At 35.8% G+C, this 22,268-nt stretch overlaps 1 protein-coding gene across 6 annotated transcripts in view; it reads right to left on the bottom strand.

Annotated features, from left to right (window-relative positions):
* RYR2 (ryanodine receptor 2) overlaps positions 1 to 22,268 on the bottom strand; it is a 799,701-nt gene that overhangs the window by 91,165 nt on the left and 686,268 nt on the right. For all 6 annotated transcript variants that reach the window (XM_032137647.2, XM_032137648.2, XM_058430777.1 and 3 more), the window contains 6 exons: positions 19,382 to 19,516; positions 15,421 to 15,533; positions 12,274 to 12,370; positions 10,464 to 10,567; positions 8,851 to 8,902; positions 298 to 351 (listed from right to left, as the gene is read on the bottom strand). In XM_032137647.2, coding sequence (XP_031993538.1) covers positions 298 to 351; positions 8,851 to 8,902; positions 10,464 to 10,567; positions 12,274 to 12,370; positions 15,421 to 15,533; positions 19,382 to 19,516 — 555 coding nt within the window. The remainder of the gene's footprint in view (positions 1 to 297; positions 352 to 8,850; positions 8,903 to 10,463; positions 10,568 to 12,273; positions 12,371 to 15,420; positions 15,534 to 19,381; positions 19,517 to 22,268) is intronic.

Below are 22,268 nucleotides of genomic sequence, written 5' to 3'. Positions count from 1 at the left end.
CCAGACCACAACATCACTGAGATGAGAGCAATTTGAAGCCGTCTCATCTCTGAGGGTTCTCAGGAACACTCATTCTGAACATATGGGCTTCATTATATTATTTAACTATTCTATGATCCTTGGTCTTAACTTCAGCAAATGTTAGGACTCGGGTTTGTCCATCCAGCTCTGACATGCAGTTCCTTGACACAACAAGCTGCAATAAGCCATGAAGCAAGAAACATAAATGTCAGTTACAAGCTATGAAACAATGTTTCAAGATAGACAGAAAGGCAAATCCAGAAAGATCCATCTTACTTCAAAACTCTTCACTTCCTCTTCACCATCGTCATCTTCCTCATCATGACAACTCTGTACATAAAAAAAAAAAAGCGGGGGGACAGGAATATGTTGAGATTTTAGAAAGTGCAAAAGAACATTAGACATAGAAGAGCAAATCATTTGTATTAATTTATCATCAACCTTGTTTAAATATGTGTAAGATAGAATAGTTAGATAACATAATCAATGAATTCATGACATGAAAATTATATATAGTGCTTTTACAAAAATAAAATATTAAATTACATATTTTATAGGTAACAGAGATAACTATGAAGTCCATATCATACTATACCCACTACTTATTCATACATTTGCCTCATTCAAACCAAACTGCAAACCTTAAAAGGATTTTCTCTCTTTTTTTATGCTGCCATTGCAACGCACGAATACAGGCAGCTATAATGACCATTAATTAAAATTAGGCCGGGTGAGATGGCTCACCCCTGTAATTCCAGCACTTTGGGAGGTTGAGATGGGCAGATCACCTGAGGTCAGGAGTTCGAGACCAGCCTGAACAACATGGTGAAACCCTGTCTCTATTAAAAAACACAAAAATTAGCTGGGCATGGTGGCGGGCACCTGTAATGCCAGCTACTTGAGAGGCTGAGGCAGGAGAATTGCTTGAACCTGGGAGGCGGAGGCTGCAGTGAGCCAAGATTGTGCCATTGCATTCCAGCCTGAGTGACAGAATGAGACTCCATCTCAAAAAAATAAAGAAAAAAGAGTCTGAAAAAAATATGCTTTTAATAAATCTCAGCTGCTATTATTATTATGGTCTGTAGTATAATAGTGACCAAAAGAAATTGGTTATTAACCAATAGCTATAGTAGGAAGAACCCTACAGCTCATCCAAGTTAGATTGTTCCAACCCTTACACGTATTTCTTCTGCTGGGTAAGCATTCAGTGTTTCCATGGGGTGTAAGAAGGCAGATCATGAAATATAAGCTACAAATCATAAAAATATTTTTAATTCAGTGAGACACAGTACTCTGGGTATGGAGATGAACTGGGGATGGGAGGGAAGGTAAACAATGTGACCCTTCCACTCAGTCCATGATAAATTCTAAAAAGTTTGTCATATTCTTTCATTCATTCAACAAATATATACTACCCTTTCTGTTTATCATGATAGCACCACCCTTTCTGTTTATAATGACAGGCACATGAGCATAGTTTGCAAAGGAGGAAATAAAGGTGGGGACACAGGCCTAGGACAGTTTCACTGTCTGGGTAAGATGTTAAACTGCACGTTTCATCACAAAAGCAAAGATGTTAATGATTCCCTCAGAAAGCAGGAAATGTTCTCCTTTGAATTACTGCTACTCTGTCTCCCATGTTATTAGTTAGCCAGAGTTTAAAAAATAAGAACTCATGAGAACTTTAGCAAAACAGATTTGGAAGGCAAATCTGCGGTCCTCCATCAATACATACTGTACATCTAATGTCGAAAACAGAGGAATTTTGCTTAGCTGCTCCTTAAGACTACCTATTCTAATGTCTCCCATTATTCCCAATAATTAGTAATGTGCATTAGTAAATAGGAGTAAAAAGTATAGGAATTTTATCAGATAACAAGCATGCTTACTCTCTATGCAAATTAGAATACTAATATAAAATGTCTCAAGGATATGAAATTTTATGTTTTCTCAAAGACATAATCTTCTATAAAAATTTCGTGACCTTCAGAAACATAGGAGAGACACAAGGTTTGAGATAAAGAATACATTCAGAAAAATTGTTATTTGGGATTATAATGATATGTTTTTAAGCTATAAAATTCATAAGCCATGTTTGCTTTTGTATGAAGGGATAATCCATTTAAAGCACTAGCTGAAAAAAATTTTTAATAAAAAAGTATTTTGAAATAAAATATTTTTAACTGTTTTAAAAAAATCTTCCTAGGAAAATTTAATGAGATTTTCTCCTAATGAAGTTAAAATCTGTGATTTTTAAAAACTATTAAACCTGAATTTACTTGGTGTACAGACTGTATCTGACAAATTCATCAAACCTATAAAAACTTCTTTAAACTTCTACTAATTAGCTTGAGAATATGCCAAGATCACCAAAAAAAGGTATCAGATTTCTAGCAGCTTTTGAATATACCGTAGAGAAACGGAAGTATTTACTGGAACAAAAGATAGGTTCTTCAATAGCAAATGGCATCCACGTGACCTAGATGATAATGCTAAGCAAATGGGAAGTTATATTAGACAATCCTACAGCAGGATTTGGCTTTCTGGATCAGAATGCTAAATTCTAGACAAGGAAGAGTCCTTCCTTTGCCAGGAAGGAAAAGGTGAATAAGCTAAATACATAAAGGGGCAGGTGTGGAATAAATAATTTCAAAGAAAAAAAAAAAATGGAGGATACGTCAGACCATTCAGGTATCCATAACAGAATTCAAAACTGGCAACATGAATACATAACACAGTAATGAGGGCTCTTCAGCTTGCCAGTATCTGCTGAAAATTTCATTCTGCCAGAGAAGTATATTTCATGCATTCCTCAGTTGCCTTTCTGATTTGATAACTCTGCAGAAGACTAAAGATTCAAAACCCAGAAACTTTCACTGTGGATTTAAATCTGACTAACAGAGAGCTCATGGGTGAGACAGAAGAGAGAAACTCCTAAGAATGTGACCGCAGCATTTTATACTTTTAACCAAGAAAGAACGGAACACTCGGCATAACAATGTGTGTCTTAAATATTTTAAAAAGTTAGTAAGAGAAGGAGGAGAACTAGGAGGAAAGGGTTCCCTTAGCTGGAAACTCCAAACAGTAGCAACATTGTTGAGTGTTTAATTTATGATATCACTGCAGATATCTTCCTCCATACTGTTACCTTATTCAAATTGGTAAAACCACGGTTAGGGTGGAGCAGCTTGAAATAGTCCAAGAGGGATGACAGCTGGTAAAGAGACATTCTAAGGAATCAAGCAGGGTAGGCATGATGCAGACAAAAAGGGGTGGCAACAGCAAACCGATGGGATGCACTGAAGTTCTCCATAGGATTTTTTTAAAGAGGAGGTATATATGATAGGAGTAGGGGAATAGAGTTTAGAATGAAGTGTGGCTTGAAAGATATAAAGATGTAAAATGATTTTTCAAATTATTGCCAAAGTATGGTCAACAAGGAGCAGTAAGTACATGATTTAGAGCAGATGCTGTACTCATCATAATAGAGAGGACGTGCAGAACCACTCATCAGCTCTTTTGTTTCAGAAAGAAGTGATTTTTGTAATACAGAAAAGTACCTAGCCAAGAGAAACGAAAATCATGACTCCAGCAAAATACCATTTCACACCCATTTGGTTGACAAAAGTCAGTAAGTCATGTATCAAATATTGGAGGGGGTGTGGATCACCAGAATCTCTCTTAACCATTGTTGTTAAGAATGTCTATTGATGCAACAACTTTGGAAAACAGTATGACATTTGTTCCTTTACTTGAAAATGTGTACACCCTGTAGCTCTTGTAAAATAGGTGAAATGGATAAGAATAGGCATTCAATCCCTGTTCGCATTAGCAAAAACACAGAGGTAATACAAAAGTCAATCAACAGAAAAGGTAAATGGGTAAGCTCTGGTATATCTGCCCAAAGGGATGTAACACAACAATCAAAATAAATGAACTCCAACAGCACACAAAAGTATGGAGGAATCTTAGAAAACACTATTAATCCAATAAGTAGAGCCCAAAAGATTACACACAGCATACTGCCCTTTTAAAAGTCAGTAACAACTTAAATTATATATATATATGAAAATTTATCTATCTATATATAAATAAATGAAAACTATATGAAAAGAAGAGCAAGGGCATCTTGAGCACAAGGTTTAGAATGATGGTTTCTTTGTGTGGGGAGACAGGGTATAGGTTACTGAGAAGCCCATAGGATAACATGTAAATTCTCTAGGTTGTTTCTTGTCGGAAGTGGGTTTATGAGTAGTTACTACTTATTAGAAATGACTAAGTAACTTTTAAAAGTGGACACTAGTGGACTAACAATGAGTGTGTATCATGAATTCAGAGTTATGATTAACCCAACTCTGTGTTCCTAAGTTTAAAAAACAATTAAAACTGAAAAACAAAACCTATGTAACATATAAATGATGGCTTCCAAGGGACCTGCAGTGGTGGAGGAAGATACATACAACAGTCTCTTAAAGTGAGTTCAAGTCTCAAGTTTCCAGACTCAAAGCAAAAGTAACATCCATGGATGCAGAATGACTGTTGGTAAACTGAGAAACCATGAAGGCCAAGAGAAAGTTCCAGGCAACTGGGATGCTAATTTTTAAGATGAGGAAAGACAGCTTCCAAAAACTACCTGCTAGGAAGTTTGATATTAATAATCAACAATAGTCTAAAATGGGTTATCAAGCAAATAACTGAGGAATACTCATCCATCTTTGGCAGTTGTACCAAAGTTAGAATTCGAGTTTAAGCAATCACAGTAACATCTTGATTTCTTTAAGAATCTCATGAAAGGAGATGAGAAATGTGAGTTTTATAAAAGTATGTTTAGATGGATTGAAAATAAGGTAGGTTCACCAGTCTGGGAAAGGGTATAAAAACATCAGCTGCACATCACCAACTTAGATAAACAGAGAAATCAATCACACTTAAGTTTGTGGGTAATATAAATGGAAAGAGATAACAGTGGATGACAGAACCAAATGTTAGAAAGATTTCAGCCTGGGGCAATGGTCTGACTTAAATTATAGAAATGATGACATATACTTAATTAAAAAATTAAAAATCAACAGTCTAATACAGGGTAGCTGATGTGACCTGCCTAAAAATTTAATGCATTCTTGCCATTGATGGCAAATGTATAAGATCCTAAGGCAGTGTAAGTGAGGGTACAGTCCTCATACACGCTACACAGGTGAGGTCATAACTGGAATACCGTGTTTGATTAACTTCTGGATGGCACATATGAATATACTGGAGAATGTGCAGAATGTAACAAATTGAGTGGTGCAAGCTGGACATCCCTGAGTTACATCAAACAATAAAATGAATATGATTCTTTAATTATGAAGGGGGAAATCTTGAGATAAAGCGTCAACAAGGTAGCCCTCCTCAAATATTTGACCATCTATCAAAAGAAACTAGATTTAGCTTTAGGACCCAACAAAATCAATATGGAGGCAAATTCACTTTCACTCACAAGGAAGAACTCCAACAATCAGAAACAACCTATTCTCAAATCAAGGGCTTCTACCTATTCTCAAACCAGGAGCTTCTACCTGTTCAGCCCACTTCGATTCTTCAGCTGCAGAGAACACCCAGGCCGGGGGCTGCCCTACAATCTCTTTCTCACCTCCCTCTTTCTTCATTTCCTTCCAAGCCACCTCCTAGCAACATACAAACCTGCTTTGATCTACTGTTCTCAACAAGAGTCTGGCAGAAATCTTCACCCTTGATGAATCTAACTTCCTGGCTTCTCAGAATTTGCATTTGGTTCTGAGAATTGCTAGTTGTCCTCACACAGCCAGGGGGAGCATTACTGCTACAAATTCATAGACAACAGCCTAAAATAAACCAGGCTTCCTTCATAGTCCGTGAGTCCTGTTTTAATTTCTAGCCCATGTGCCATGCCAATTGCCACGATGTCTCCTTCAGTGCTTCTCTCTCTCCCCCAGCCTTCCTCTGTAGACTCCACCAAACACTTCGGTGTCAGCGGATGACTGTCCTTTTGTCTTCAGAGAGAGAGAGAGAGCAAATGACCTTAAAAGGAAACATTTCCAACCTCCCATTATCCTGGCAGCTTTCCCCTCTTCCCTTTGTATCTTTTATCCTTTTATCTTTTTTTTTTTTTTTTTTTTGAAACGGACTCTCACTCCATCGCCCAGGCTGGAGTGCAGCGGTGCGATCACGGCTCACTGCAACTTTCCGCCTCCCAGGTTCAAGCAATTCTCCTGCCTCAGCCTCCTGAGGAGCTGGGATTACAGGTGTGCACCACCGTGCCTGGCTAGTTTTTAGCAGAGACGGGGTTTCACCATGTTGGCCAGGCTGCTCTCAGACTCCTGATCTCAAATGATCCACCGGCCTCGGCCTCCCAAAGTGCTGAGATTATAGGCGTGAGCCACCGTGCCCAGCCCTATCCTTTTATCTTTTAACCCAGTGTTTATTAAACTAAGTGTTTCAGCTCATCAATCAGACGTAAAAACAATTTAGTGATTCATGATAAAATAAAAACAACTCTTTGTTTAAATAGAATGGAAAAGTTCAGACTACATTGCTCATAGGAAGAGTAAAATTTCGTGAAACTTTTCTTTCATGGTATATATTTTTATGTTACTTTAAACATGCAGTTTTATGTTTCTATAAATATATAGTTGGCCTTCCATGGGTTCTGAATCCATGGAGTCAACCAACTGTGGATAGAAAATATTTGGAGAAAGTAAAATGGGTGATCGTGTCTGTACTGAACATGTACAGATATTTTTCTTGTCATTATTCCATAACAATATGATAGAGTTGAACAACTATTTACATGGCATTTACATTGTATTAGGTATTATAAGTAATCTAGAGATGATCTAAATATACAGGAGGATGTGTGTAGGTTACCTGCAAATACTATGCCATTAGTCAGGGACTTGAGCATACTTGGATTTTGATATCCCACTGGGGGTCCTGGGACCAATCCCCCATGAATACTGAGAGATGACTGTGCCAGGTAAGTGTATTTCTTGCTGTAGGTTAGAGTTTAAAAGAAATTAGAAAGCCATGGCTTTTCCCTTATGTCCTGTAACCTGTCTTCTCCAGCAGGTCTCATGGACTCCAGACCTCACTTCACAAATGACTCCCTTTCCTATTCTGTTGGCCCCCTTCTCACCAGAATATATGTGTGCTTAGATGGCTCTCTCTTTAAAAACGAGCAAACAAATGGCAAACAAACAAAAATAATCCCCTTCAACCTCACAATTCCATCCAGATATTTATCACCTTATATCTTTCTGTTCCCTCTCAATCTTTGCAATGAAGAAACAGCTATACTATTTCTGTTCACATCTGAATCACTACTTACTTTCTCACACTACAGCATGTCCCCACTCCATGGCCCCTTTCCACAATCCTCAGAAGCTGTTCTTACTCTGCTCATGTGATACACATGAAATAAATCTGGAGATTTTCAATCCTTACCTTGCTCAACCTCACAGCAGAACATGATTTTGGTGACCACACACTCAGTCCTATAGCTTCTAGCTCCTATGTTAGCTCACACTTAAGGTTCTCTCCAACTTTTTTATGAGCTCCTTTCCTTCTAATCATCTTTTAATGTTCTGTGTCCTTACAGGCTGGGTCCTAGGCCTCCTCCTTTCCTCATGCTGTTATCTCTTCCTGGGTAAGATCATCTACTCCTATGGCTTCTAATGCTGATAAATCCCAAGTCTATATAAGCCTTACCTGAGATACTGAATGTCAGATATGAATGTCTAATTGCCTGTTTGACATCTCTACTTAGACGTCTCACAGGCATCTTTAACACATCCACAACTTACTTTGCCTTCTCTCTTCGCTCTAGGCCTGTAATTATTCTGGTGCTGCCATCTCAGTACATGGTACCCAAGTGAGAAGCCTTAGCAAAACCTTGACTCCACTTTTATCCTCAATTTATCCACTTGTCAAGAGGAGTAAATGACATAAAACACTCAGTAAATACTAAGCTGTACAATTTTTGCATGGCAAATTCATGGTTCAACAGCCAAAGACTTCCTTAAGCAGACCTCACTACTATGCCATGGGACCTGTTCCCAATACTCCTAAGAGTTTCTTGATATGGTTTGGCTCTGTATCCCCACCCAAATCTTATCTCGAATTGTAATCCCCAAGTGTCAAGGGAGGGACATGGTGGGGGGTGATCGGATCATGGGGACGGTTTCCCTCATGATGTTCTCATGATAGTGAGTGAGTTCTCACAAGATCTGATGGTTTAAAAGTGTTTGACGGCCCCCCCATCATTCTCTCTCTCTCCTGCCGCCATGTAGGATGTACCTTACTTCCCCTTTGCTTTCCGCCATGATTATAAGTTCCTGAGACCTCCCCAGCCATGTGGAACTGTGAGTTAATTAAACTTGTTTCCTTTATAGATTACCTAATCTCAGGTAATTCTTTATAGCAGTGTAAAAATGGATGGATACATTTCTCTACCATCAAATTCATCAGGGTTTTTCTACAACCATTTGCTTAAACGTTATCTTCCCCATCAGACAAAAAACTCCACGAAGGTAATGTGTGCCCTTCTTTCTTCTTCACATGTTATCTCCAATATATTGATGTCCAGCCAATATTTGTTGAATGAATGAATGTTTAGAAAAAGTTATGGCTCCTCATAAATAAAATGTTTAAGTAGGAAACAATGATGACCTGCCAAGGAATTTAGAACAGAGATTCGTGCTACAAACAAAAAGTTGAAATTAATGAAATAACACAGATTCTTATCCTTTTCAGATGAAAGTTACTTCCCTTTATTAAAATTAAACATGAAAATCAGGAAGGATACTTATTTACCTTTGCCATAATATCTGCATAGGCCATATATAAAAAATCTTCCTCCAGTTTGCTAGGGAAAACAAGAAGAAAACATCAGTGTTTAAGCAGAAGGCTAGGCACATGCAAACATATCATCGCTGCATAAAATAACCTTCGTTCTTTTTCTAACAAGTATACCTTTTTAAAATTAAATGAACACAAAACTTAGACAACATTAGGATATTCAGAAATATCCTGAAATCAGAAAGCAAAGATCCCAGGGATCCTATATAGCTGTCCCATCCTACCTTACAGAAGGGCCTTCAATTTTCACAAAATAAACTGTCTTTTGGTTTACATACAAATGTAATAATTTTAATTTTCTTCAGACTACAAAACTTGAAACAAGCAAACTTAAATAAGATGGGGGCTTTTGACAGAACTGAAATTTGACATTTGATGGAAAGATTCCCCAAATCCCAAATTATGATGTGACAATTAAAAAACAAGATGGCCATAATAATGATTCCTAAAAATTAAGAAAGGTTAAAATATGTTTATTATCTTCTTTTTGAGAAGCATGGAAACCACGACTACGTGAAGAAAAGCTTCCACCGAAAATATACCTAAAATTTGCAAAGTTATTTCAGCAGTATTAAACTTCAGCCATGAGAAAAATTCACTTACGAGAAATACCTCATTATCTGACAATGCCAGACAGAGAGTTGCTCTATGCTTAGGAATGCGATGATTTTGTTAGTTAGGAAATAATAAGAGAGAGAGAAACAGTGAGAGAAAGGATGGATCACATTAGCTAAGAGGGAGAAATGTACATTATTATGGCAGGCAAAGAGGTCAAATGAACTCTTCCAAGGGGATTCATGTGGATATGAGTTTATAATTAAATTACATCCCAAATTCTGCAGAGAATGGGAAAGGCCTGGGGCAAAACAGGCTTTCTTTCCCATTGCAGGGCAGCAGATAAAGGTCCTCTAGCCTCTGCTATGTCCCATCTGCACAGCCAATTTATGCATTGCCCTCTGTAATGACAGATGCTGAGCACATTTTGACGATCAGGCCTACCAGTGCATTTCTTATGTAACTTCAGAGAGGTTTGCCCTTTGTGGCTTTGGTGAATTCATATGACTAAGGCTGCAGAAGACAAGAAAAATGAGCAATGCCCTTGAAATAGATCTCAGAGATACCTCCAAGTTGAGGTGATGGCTCATTTAGCCTCTAGAGGTTTCCTAAGACCCACTGCACAATGAAGACACTATCTACCCAGAAAATTTGGGGTCATCATCGGTCTCCATACACTTGCGGCACTGGACTTTGCTTTGCTTCTTTTGTTTTATTTATAAAGGCTGTTTGTGATAAAGGGAAAAACTATTTCATAAGAAGAATTAGAATCAACTACATCATTAATTACAAAGTTGTTAAGAAAAACTAGAACTAGTAGGTAGTTGCTAAAGCCTAAAATTGAATGAGTGACGGTCCCTAGGTACATGCCAGACTGGTTGTTATCTTTGAACAATTCTCTCTCCTAACAACAACAAGATGAACTTAAAACATGAACACATGGCACAGAATACTCGGACATGGGTGTCTTTATTTGTTCCTCCTGTGTCTCACAGGAACCCTCCCAACCATACCATTTCTCTGTTAAAGCTGTCCGACTAAACAGAAGGATCAGCTGATGTAGAGGATCAACTCTCTTAGTGCCTTCATCTTCTTCTGGAGGTTCAGCCCCAGGTTTCTGCAAAAAAGTCAAATTTATAAAATGTCACATTAAAAAAAATGTTCACTCAAATCCAAAAGGCAATGTGAAGGACAGGAATGAAGAATAAAAGGAATGCGAACGCTTCTCCTTCCCTGTTGTGTGTGGGGTGTGTGTGTGTGTGTGTGTGTATTTTATATGCATTATACATGCTATATATGTATATATGTGTGTACGTGTATATAAAAGCATGTGTATATGTGTATATGTGTTGCATGTAAATGTAAATATGTAATATACATACTATAACATACATATAAATGTAATAAAATATGCTAGATATCTGTTACATTACCATTGTAAAATTATGCAGCTCAAAACAGAGATATTTAATAATTTGACCAAAAATTAATATAAGCAGGGATAACTTATATCATTTAAAAATACTAAATGCCACTCTTATAAGCATTTTCATAACACAAAGTGTATTTGCTACGTGGATTTTAGCTTTAGGGAGAGCTCGATTTACAAATATTTGCAATAAAATCCTAAGAGTCACCCCAAGTGTGAAAATTTAGTTCCCATAGCAGTGCAAATTGCTTATAAAGTGAAACATTTTCTTTGCTTACACACAGCATGATAGGTAAATAATACTAAATGAGTTAATGCTTGAACCACTTATACTTTTTTTCTTATTTTCAGTTACTTATAAAACTTAAAATTTTTTTTTTTTTACTGTCGGATAGAGCTTTAATAGCGAGGAAAATTATTAAGCATTTTTACTGGCAGAATCAATTACATCCAACTTTTTGTTGAGTTTTATATCTCCACTGACTTACCCATAGAAACTGATTTTCTCTCTACATGAATGGTGTTCTTTCCTATAATTAAGCCTTAATGTGGATAATGGGCAGATTTCCACAAGATATCCAATAGTCTACACATTTTTTATTCTAAAGACAGATAAAATTCATTTTAAAATATGGGAACAATCAAGATTAGGCTTTTAAGAATTAGATTAGTTTGCCCATTATATTCCCTAATAATCTGTAAGTTAAAAAATAACTTTAGACAAAATGTCTTTATCCTGAGAATCATGAAGCCTCTGACTAGTCTGCCAAGTTTTGAGATGGCTTATAAATTTTCTTGAGAAGATGGCTTTTGCCGATATTTAAATGGGTCCATGACTTAGAAAAGATACTGACTGCTGTTCTGGGCTGAACTCTCAGTAACACAAGCTCTTTATCAGCATGATCTGGTGAAAATTCTACTTCTCATGCTCCACATTTACCATAGCTTCCTCCTCTCCTGTGTTCAGTCTATCATTCTCTGCCCTGTTGATTTTTAAAAACCAGCAACTTTTTGTTCACCTTCTACTTAATTTTGGTGGATAACTTCTTTACAGTTCAGTCTTTTATAGTTTATCCTGGTTCTCAGGTGTTTATAGGTGCTTTGAGAAGGAATTTAAAGAATGACTAAATCATGTTTAGTTAATAATACACTCATATTATTTATTTTAAATTCTCAACCCCTCGATGTTGATGAGATCTCTTGGACACGACAAGATCACATTTTCCCATAAGCATTGAAAGCAGTAACAATTAAGATTTAAAAGTTTCCTAATACCCATATATTGTAATGATATTTTTTTCCTTCAACATTATATAGACTGCTCACACCAACATTGCTGCACCAAGCCCAGACTCTCTTTCATCTTTCATCTTAGAACCCCATTAAAAACATACTGCTAAATCTTCTATCAGTTTATCTTCAAAGTAATGTTCTTCTGTTTCAATCCAAGACTTTTCATATCCCTGAAGAAAGAGATTGACAGCCCGATGCCTAAAAGGTAAGCACAATTTCAGAAAAAGCGTGTTTAGAAAATAAGTTGAAATTGTGTTGAGTAGTGCTTTATTACTAGATTATCTGTGCACTAAAAGTGTAAAATAAAAATAAATTCTCTATTCTTGACACTCCCCCTGAAAGACAATGCTTCTTGCAGCAAACAGAGCAAGGTTTCTCAGAGTACACAGTGACTTGCATTTAAATCCTGGCTCAGTCATTTCCAAGCTTTGTAACATTGGTCAAGTGATTCAACTTTCCCAAATTTCACTTTATTCCTTTATAAAACCAGGATAACTCCAACCACATTTCAGTTTAGTAAGCCTTAAAATGAGATAAAGGATGTAAATCACATTGGTTAGATGTTCATTAAATGACTATTATTATATAACATGTCTCTCAATAAGCAATGTAATCAGTGTTAACAGAGGACTTAGTCTCTGTTCAAGCAAACATTAAAAAACAAATGGATGGCCCTGAGGATTCCAAAACAAAAGGCATTAAGTGAACTTTATGGGAGTGTATATTAAAAGATTAAACCCTGCACTACTGATCATAAATGGCCGCCTATGAAAAAAGACCAGTGAAGATGAGAAGAATCAGCGAAATTCATGATGAAGTTAGTAAGAGATGTGGGTAAGATGTCAATGTAAGAAAGAATAAAAGAATGTCATGAAGGGAACATCATGAAACAACAACAGATGTGTTGGAATGAGAGACGGTGCCATTGCATGATGGAAAGCTGAGCTTTATGATAACAAATTGGGTTGAGGACTCATGAGACATAACAGTTAAGACAGGTTTATGAAGGGCCTTGAAAACCAGAGAGGGCAACTGCCAATGCCTTAGCTAGAATGGCTAGAAATCATCATACATTCTTGTACCCGAGAGAGGCATGCCAAAGCACAGACTCAGCCTTCTTAGTTCATCAGAGTCACCTTTGTATCTTTTAAATAGCACACATGCTGGGCTCTCATTGAAATTCTAATTTAATAAGTTGAGGCCTGAATACTTTTTAAATGAGTTTAAGTGTATTTCTTAAAAGCACCACGTTGGCGAACCATTGGAGTCAAGGATACCATTTTGAAAATGACATTTTGGAGAGGATGGAAGAACTCTATGACATCACAGAAACTAGCTCAGAAACCGCTGCCATCAACTTGATATGAGGCAAGGAGCAAGTGACTTGAAGAGGTGGTGATGGAGGGAAGGATGGGAATGTGAAGTCGTTCAAAGGAAAATTGATGAAATCTGGGCAATGACAGTACAGGAGTAACCAAAAAGAAATGATAATGTGAATTCAAAGTTAATATTCTTTTTTTTTCTTTCATTACTTTAAGTTCTGGGATACACAGGCAGAACGTGCAGGTTACACAGGTATACACGTGCCATGGTGGTTTGCTGCACCTATCAATCCATCTTCTGGGTTTTAAGCCCCACATGCACTAGGTATTTGTCTTAATACTCTCCCTCCCATTGCCCACCACCCCCAACAGGCCCCAGTGTGTGATGTTCCCCTCCCTGTGTCCACGTGTTCTCATTGTTCGACTCCCACTTACGAGTGAGAACATGTGGTATTTTATTTTCTGTTCCTGTGTTAGTTTGCTGAGAATGATGGTTTCCAGCTTTATCCATGTCCCTGCAAGGGACATGAACTCATTCTTTTTTATGGCTGCATAGTATTCCATGGTGTATATGTGCTACATTTTCTTTATCCAGTCTATCATTGATGGGCATTTGGGTTGGCTCCAAGTCTTTACTATTGTGAACAGTGCTGCAATAGTACATGTGCATGTGTCTTTATAGTAGAATGATTTATAATCCTTTGGGTATATACCCAGTAATGGGATTGCTGGGTCAAATGGTATTTCTGGTTCTAGATATCAAGGTTAATATTCTATCTGACCAAAAGATGACAGCATAATTGAGTCAGAGAATTGAGAAGTAGCACATTTGAGGAGGATGCTAATACATTTTAGACCCAGTGAGTGTGACATGATGGCAAGAAATACAACTGTCTTAGCAAAAGGGAAAAGTTTGATGTTTCATCTATTTGTTTTGCTTCTGTTTCTCTTTTTTCTTTGCCTTATACATTCACTCAAACTCTTACTGAATGTCGATGTATAAGTCATTGTTCTAGGTGCTGAAGAAAGAAAATGGAACAAAACTAGTAATCAAAGAGACAAATAGCTTAATACTGTAGGAAAGTGGTATGATGTGCAAGGAGTAGAAGGGCATGGCTTGGTCAGAGATGTTCCACAAAAGAGATGTAGCTGAGCTGAGTCCTGTTTCTGAGACATAGAGATGATGCAATTTGTATAAACTTCAGAGTGAGAAAGAGCATAGTTTCTCAGAGAACTACAAGGTGACTGAAATGGTACCCTGGACCACCTAAGCCAGACTTGAATGTACCAGGCTACTTCTCTATTAAGTATGTCTGCTCTATGTCTAAGAGAAAGTTGACGGGCCTGTCAAATCTTTTTACATTATTCCCATAGGTCAGTTCTTTTCCCCAAATGCTAACAATTACAAAAATAATAATAATGACTAACATTTATCATGACATAAACTTACTAGCTCACTTCTAAGCACTCTGTATACATCAACCCATTAAATAATCTGAACAACTCTATGAGGCTGATCCCATTATGATACAGAAGAGAAAATTGTAATGAAAGCCAGTAAATAGCTTCACCAATGCCATGGGGCAGAGAAGTTGGGAGGTCAGAATTCAAATCAAGACAAGTCTGACGCCAAAGAATGATTCAAATCATGGTCTGATTCAAATCTAGGACAAAGAATGAATTCCTAATGACTCTCTCTTGCCTCACATATGTGAGCAGATATTCCTCAGTAAGAGTCATTTAATAATTACATTAAAGACCACAGTTCTCTGAAAATATCCAACAAAATTAGTCAAGTTTTATGTAGAAGCATCAATAAAGCTTTTTCCATCATTCTCTTGGACCTATTAAGGTAGATTCTAAACACCTGTCACTTATTAGGAAAAAATAACATTGATCTATTATAAAAAATAAAATAATTCTGACCTTGGCAGATTATATAAGGGGGCCATCCGGAAGCAGGCTACAACAGCCCTTTTCCTCTGCTTAGAGAGTAGTTTATGCCATACAGCCTTTTTAGATCTCTGAGGATGCTCCACCTGAGGTAGAATGACACAAATAAATATTTACACCCCCAACTACCTTCAAAAATAAATAAATATTTACACCCCAAACTACCTTCAAAAATAAATAAATATTTACACCCCAAACTATCTTCAAAAATATAGTATTAAACAGTTGCCCCTCTTACGTAATCTATATTTGGAATTTCAACTCCAAAAGTACCTTAAGATTATCATGGAGAAGTCTATATCCTAAAAGTTACCCAAAGATAAAGTTTAGATAGTTGCAGATGCTATATAATTCCCTTAGTAAGAATATCACATTTTCCCAATACTGTGTACTTCAAAGCTATGTCATCTCTAAAATCAAAGAAATAGAAAATCATTTCATATAAAATCATTTTATCTCCTTCTCAAAACTTTCTTTGGTTCTTTATGATTCTAATACATATTTTCTGCCTACATAAAATATTACCTCATTCTTATTCATATATCCATTGTAACTAATTTTATTGTAAGAGCTAAAGTAATAAACACAAAAGGGACAGTTAATAAAAATTCTACTATTCTTTAATATAACAGGATAAAGAGAAGAAGACAACGCTTTGTGAACACAGTATTAGGAGTGAGTAAATTTGGTAAAAATGTTAAAATATGTAAATATTTTGTTAGATAGGGACAAATATAAATTCAAAAGTTGCAATAAATGATGCAAGCAAGTTATTTATATAACTAATAGTGTTTGGAACTCCAAGAGAAGAGAGATTAATTGTATTAGAAAGAAAAAATCCCAACATATAAACCTAAATTAATTAGTAATCTCTAGGCCATTGGGCACTGTACTTCCCAGACAGTAATGTCTCCGACCCACACGTTTAGACTTCTGAAAGAAATAAAAATGTTATGTTAGCTAAAAAAGTAAAACTACATTTATTATCCTTTGCAGTAAAGAGCCAAAAATGATTGTAATAATGTCTGAAGTAAACATTTAAAACGTTTGAACTGCGGTGGTTTAGAAATTTTAACAAAGCAACTTGTTTAACGGAAAAGCACTTATTTCTGTGTTGCTCTTCCCCCTCTATGATCAATAAACATGTTGTGACAATTATCCACGTCAATTATCTTCTTGATGCTTGTGTCAAGTGAAATAAACCATTGTTATGCCTTTAACATAGAAGTAAAAGCAATCAGGGGCAACAGTTTTCAATGAGACCCAACATACTTCAATTTAAATTTCCATTTTGAGATCCCAGTCTGTAGATGATAGCTTTTTACAGGAATTACAGCATTATGATCAGCATGGGTGACAGTCAACAAACATATTTTAAGTTCCTAAGGCACTTAAGATACAGTAAAAATCCAACAAAAAGGGTTCCCGCCACCAGAAAGCTTATCATTTGGCAGGCATTTTATTACCTGCCTATTAAAGTATTTCAGGAAATATCTGAAACAGTGTGCTTTCCTCTAAATCAATGATAAGTAAATAGTTAGCTGTAAGATATGGGATCCATAGGCGAACACCAAGATGTTCCTTGTAACCCTGTCTGAATGTCTTGATGTGCTGATGTGTTAGCTTGGCTAGAATTTGATTATTAGAAAATTCAATGGAGATTACTCTCATAAGAAAAATTACCAGATATACAACACAAAATATACATCTAAAACAGGCTGCTGATACTTGAGATAAATTAAATCAACAAGTGTTTCTTGTCCACCTACTGTTTTCACACTGACTTTTGCAAGTTAAAATATTCTTTACACACTCTCCTCTGACTCAGTTACATGTTATCATTAGCATAGGGATATTAAAGGCATAAATTAAACACAAGGATATCTCCCACTGCTTTTTATTTTTGATAATTGACAATTTCCTTTAACTCAAAACCCTCCTCTCATGGTAAACCAATCTTGCCATATTCTTCACAGTTTGATAAACTCTGATCCTCCCACCTTTTTCTAGATAATTCCTACCTTAAGATTTATACAGGGATTACCTACTTCATATCTAAATTAAGTTTGGGTTGCTTCTATACTTTCTTCAGCACATTTCATATCCTAACACCTCCGTATCATCCCATATTTATCTGTTTAAGCGTGTTTCCTCTCTTACAGCACTCAGTCCTCCGGGTCTACTGGGGATAAGGCCGCCCTAGGACAGGGCACTCCATAAACATCCAAGGCGTAAATGGATACTTCGAAAAGTGAATCTCATTTGAGAAATGCCATCATTCATCGTGATTGAATATATTTATGAATATATGGGAATATAATAAAATAGAATCAGTTTCTATAAGCTTCATTTAATGTCTATCTAGAATTTATTCAAGCAAATCTATATATATGTATAAACACTAGGAAGAATTAAAAACTGGTGGTAGAGTAATGCTGTCAGAAACAGTCCTCTCGTAGCCATTTAATTAACCTTTAATAATCTTAAATATATACATATAATTCTGGAGATACAACTCTATGACTTTATATAAATCACTTAAAATTTCATTACAAGTCTTGTCATCTGCTGATTGATGATAATTTGTATTTATTTAATATTTCATTAAAATATTATGTAAGTTATTCAGAGGAAAGTATTAAGTTCCAAGGCATTAGATAATGTAAATACATGTTAATAGCCATACGGCCTAAGGGTATCCTAGTGACTTTAATCTCATCAAGTGTAGTGATAAATTGCATGGCAATAGAGAAATTATTAACGTTTCGGGGAGGGTATTTGAGTAAGCAAGAAGGAAATTAAAAGGATACTACATTAGACGATATCTTTGCATTATTAAACTGTCCAGGGCAGGGGTGAGGGTTCAGATAATATAAAACAGGAATACAAGCAAAATGTTTATTATTGCTATGATAATATGTTCAAATATGGCTAAAGGCAATACAAAATTATATATATATAAAATTTATCATCTATGAAATTTATCATATATATATATATATATATACACACACACACACACATATTTAGGTGGCAAAGTTCCTGAGATGGCATAGGGCATCTTATTATTATTTTATATTTAGTATAAAATAACCAAGTCATCAACAGTGTGATCTGTCATAAGAGCCCTGTGACAGATCAGATGGTCAAGTTACGATGAGCTTCTTCACTATGTGATTATTTTGCTGAATGGACTTTATGAGAAATAGATAATATATCTCTGTGTTGCAGATATTTTACCTAAGCCAGACGATCCCTTCTATAAAAATATGACCCTCTGATTGATAATGTTTCAAGTATTCTTGTTTTACACATTCTTGTGCAAAGGTAATGAATAAGAATATCAAATTGAGCTTTGTAAAGTAGGACACAACTGAAAAAATATATCAAAACACTTTTCTTACATGATTTTAATATGTATCAATGCATTGTTCTTCTCTAAGTGTAATTTGTTCCTGATTGCAGAGAAAATTAGCTCAAAAATATACCTAATAAAAGGCAAGGTTAAACAAGTGGCAAAAAAGAAAATGTTTCAAATATTAAACCAGTAAAAGATAATATCTCAAACATGTTTTTATGAGCAATAATAAAAAATGAAGTATGCATACAGTATTTGAATCAGATGTAACTCCTGAATTTTTTGGTTAGAATAATTTAAAAATATAATCCTAATACTTTCAGAAATATTTCAAAAAAGGCAACAAAACAAAGGCCAGGATCTCCCAAAATACATAATCTATATATTGCTACAAGATTTATAAGCTTAGAAATTGTCTTTATGAAATAGTAAGCACAGCGGACTCTTATTCTTTAGAATGAATATGCTGAACATATATGTTTCTTGGGTCATAGTTAACAAATTAACACACATTCTCTTTTTAAAATATTTGTATGTGGCTAAGGCAAATATGATTGAATCGACACAAAGCCTGACCTGTTCAAGATGAAAAAGCACATTTGCTATATCCAATACTCTTTCTACCGTCTTCTCTGGATCTGAGGTATCATCAGTCCTGTTTGGTAAGTCTTTGTAAAGAGCCATTTGCCATCTAATAGCAGGATCCTCCAACTGCAGAATAAAGGAAAAGGTTACAATGGGAAGATGGGAATCTAAAAGACAAGGTTACAATCTAAAGATGGGAAGAGTCCACCCACCATTATTTACTGGGCTTTATAGTGTTTACTAGTTAAGACAGGACGCGCAGCTGCAGTTATATAGGACAAACAGATCTGGAGATCTAATGTACAGCATGGTGATTACAGTTAATAATGTTGCAATTCATACTGGAAATTTGCTGAGAGTAGATTCCAGGAGCTCTTAGCACATACATGCAAAAGGTAACTATGCGAGGAGACAGATATGCTAATTTGTTTGACTACACTAATCATGTCACTATGTTTATGTATATAGAAACATCCTGCTGGACACCTTAACTATATACAATTATTACAAATTAAAAATACTAAGAGAGAAAGACAGATAAAGTCCTGGTCATCATGAAATTTATCACCTAGTAGAGAAGATAGACATTAAACAACTATTTATAATTGTGATAAGGGCTACTAAAACAAAATATAAAATACCGTGAGATTTATCATACTCTTTAGTGGTTGGGTAGATTTCCCTTAACACAAGACGTTGTAACTAGGGCTTAAGGATGAGTGGGAAACGGGAAAACAAAATGGGTGAGGCTACACTTGCTCTTTCTCCTCCCCTTTCACAGTCTAATTGTAGAAAGATTTCTGTGTTTACTTTTATGGGCAAGGATATAGGATAGCATTTACCTATAAATATCTGGACTCTACAACAGAGCTTAATTTCACTGAGACAAAGATATTAAATTATATAAATCAATAGAGGTTTTTAAAATCATAAAGGAGTCTACACGTTTTACTTTTCAATACCATCAAATTTCCTTGGTGAAAACTGTATATGAAATCTTCATGTTTTTAGAAACATTATTATAAGTCATAGAAATTGACAAAAGCAAGCAACTTAATGGGGGTAGAACACATCAGTTCAAAGAAATAATATAGAATAAGCATGTTATTAAAAATGGACAAGGCAGCCGGGCATGGTGGCTCACACCTGTAATCCCCAGCACTTTGGGAGGCCAAGGCATGTGGATTACTGGAGGTCAGGAGTTTAAGATCAGCCTGGCCGACGTGGTGAAACCTCTTCTTGATTAAAAATACAAAAAATTAGCTGGGCATGGTGGTGCACGCCTATAATCACAGCTACTCGGGAGGCTGAGGCAGGAGAATCGCTTGAACCCAAGGAGGCGGAGGTTGCAGTGAACCGAGACTGCACCACTGCCCTGCAGCCTGGGTGACCAAGTGAAACTCCATCTCAAAAAATAACAAACAAACAAACAAACAACAAACAAAGCAATCCCCTTGTATTTTCTTCCACTTTAGAATCTCCATTAGAAATGGGAGACTGAATATTATGAAGCAGAAATAAATAGATGACATCTAAAACTTCACAACTCCCAGACTGAGAGTGCATAGTTCAAAATGTCAAAAATAACTTTCATCTACAGGTAAGCATAGACAGATAGAGCTTTGTATATAAATGACTTGTAAAGACTACTTATCCTTTGATAAAATAAAATGTTTTCATCTGTACACTTTTTAAGTCTGAGGACTATGTTTGATACTTACAGGTTTTAATCTGTACTCTTAGTTCTATTTAATGCATAAACATAATTAATAAGGTAGAATCTTTATTCTAACATAAAATTACTTCTCTGGCCTCAGGATGAACAGCCCTACAATTTCAAGACAATGCATTCAAGAAGTTAGGAATAAAAAAAATCATTTTTTGAAAATCTGTATATCTCAATATGTCTGCCTAACCCCTAGTGTAAGAGAGTGTAGAATAAAATGACAAGATGAATATTTATTCATTACCTCTTTTCAGGTCTTATTCATTTGGAGGTGAAACATTGACTATCAATGTTTCCTGTTTTACTCTCTTCCTTCTTCCTTTCTCCCTAATATGTCATCTAAACTGTCCAAAGTATTCTTACAAGTGACCTTTAGAATACAATGGACAAACCTCTTTCTGCTTATAATCATAACCACCTTTATTTGACCATTTCTTGAGATTGGCCCAGACTCCTCTTAAGAGGTACTGAGCACTCTCTGTTTTTAACTCAGTAATTGTTGAACTAGATAATGGTGCTCTAGGTGTGGTCCATGGTCCCCTGGGGATCCCCAGCACCCTTTCATGGGGTACCTGATCTTCTCAAATACCCATGTACGTAAAAACATTTAGTGTCTCTCCCTAAAGGGGAAAAATGTTTACAGTGTCAACTCTTCTTCTGAAGTTCCAATAGAGGCTTTATAAACTTTTTAAAAAATGTTCAAATTCTTCTGGCCTTCTGAAAAGAGATCATACTCTAACAGTAATTAATCTCTTACTCTAAAATAATTGTTAGGAAACAACTGAGTACGCATCAAATTTCACATGAAATTTGCTCTAAGTAAATACTTGTGCATTGTGAATGTGACAAAGGCATATCTCACCTTTATATTATTCTTTAAAGTGCTAATTTAAAAAGAATATGGTTTGGATCTTTGGAAAAAGACATTTTAATGCCCAGAAAGCCATGTATTATATTGTTGCTACTTTCTGACATTTGCATATTTTCATAATTAAAAAAAATTCCTCAGAAGGGACACCAGAATCGAAGACAACAGGCTGAGTGAAAATACTAGCTGGACTTTTAAAACTGCATCACGGGTTTTATAAACAAATGAATAACTTATTCAATGGTATAAAAGAATTTCCAAATAATAGTAAATGGTCACTGGAT

This window comes from Hylobates moloch, unplaced genomic scaffold (genome assembly GCF_009828535.3).
Source record: "Hylobates moloch isolate HMO894 unplaced genomic scaffold, HMol_V3 SCAFFOLD_18, whole genome shotgun sequence".
NCBI classification, from domain to species: Eukaryota; Metazoa; Chordata; class Mammalia; order Primates; family Hylobatidae; genus Hylobates; species Hylobates moloch.
This window is presented reverse-complemented; position numbering and strand designations above follow the sequence as displayed.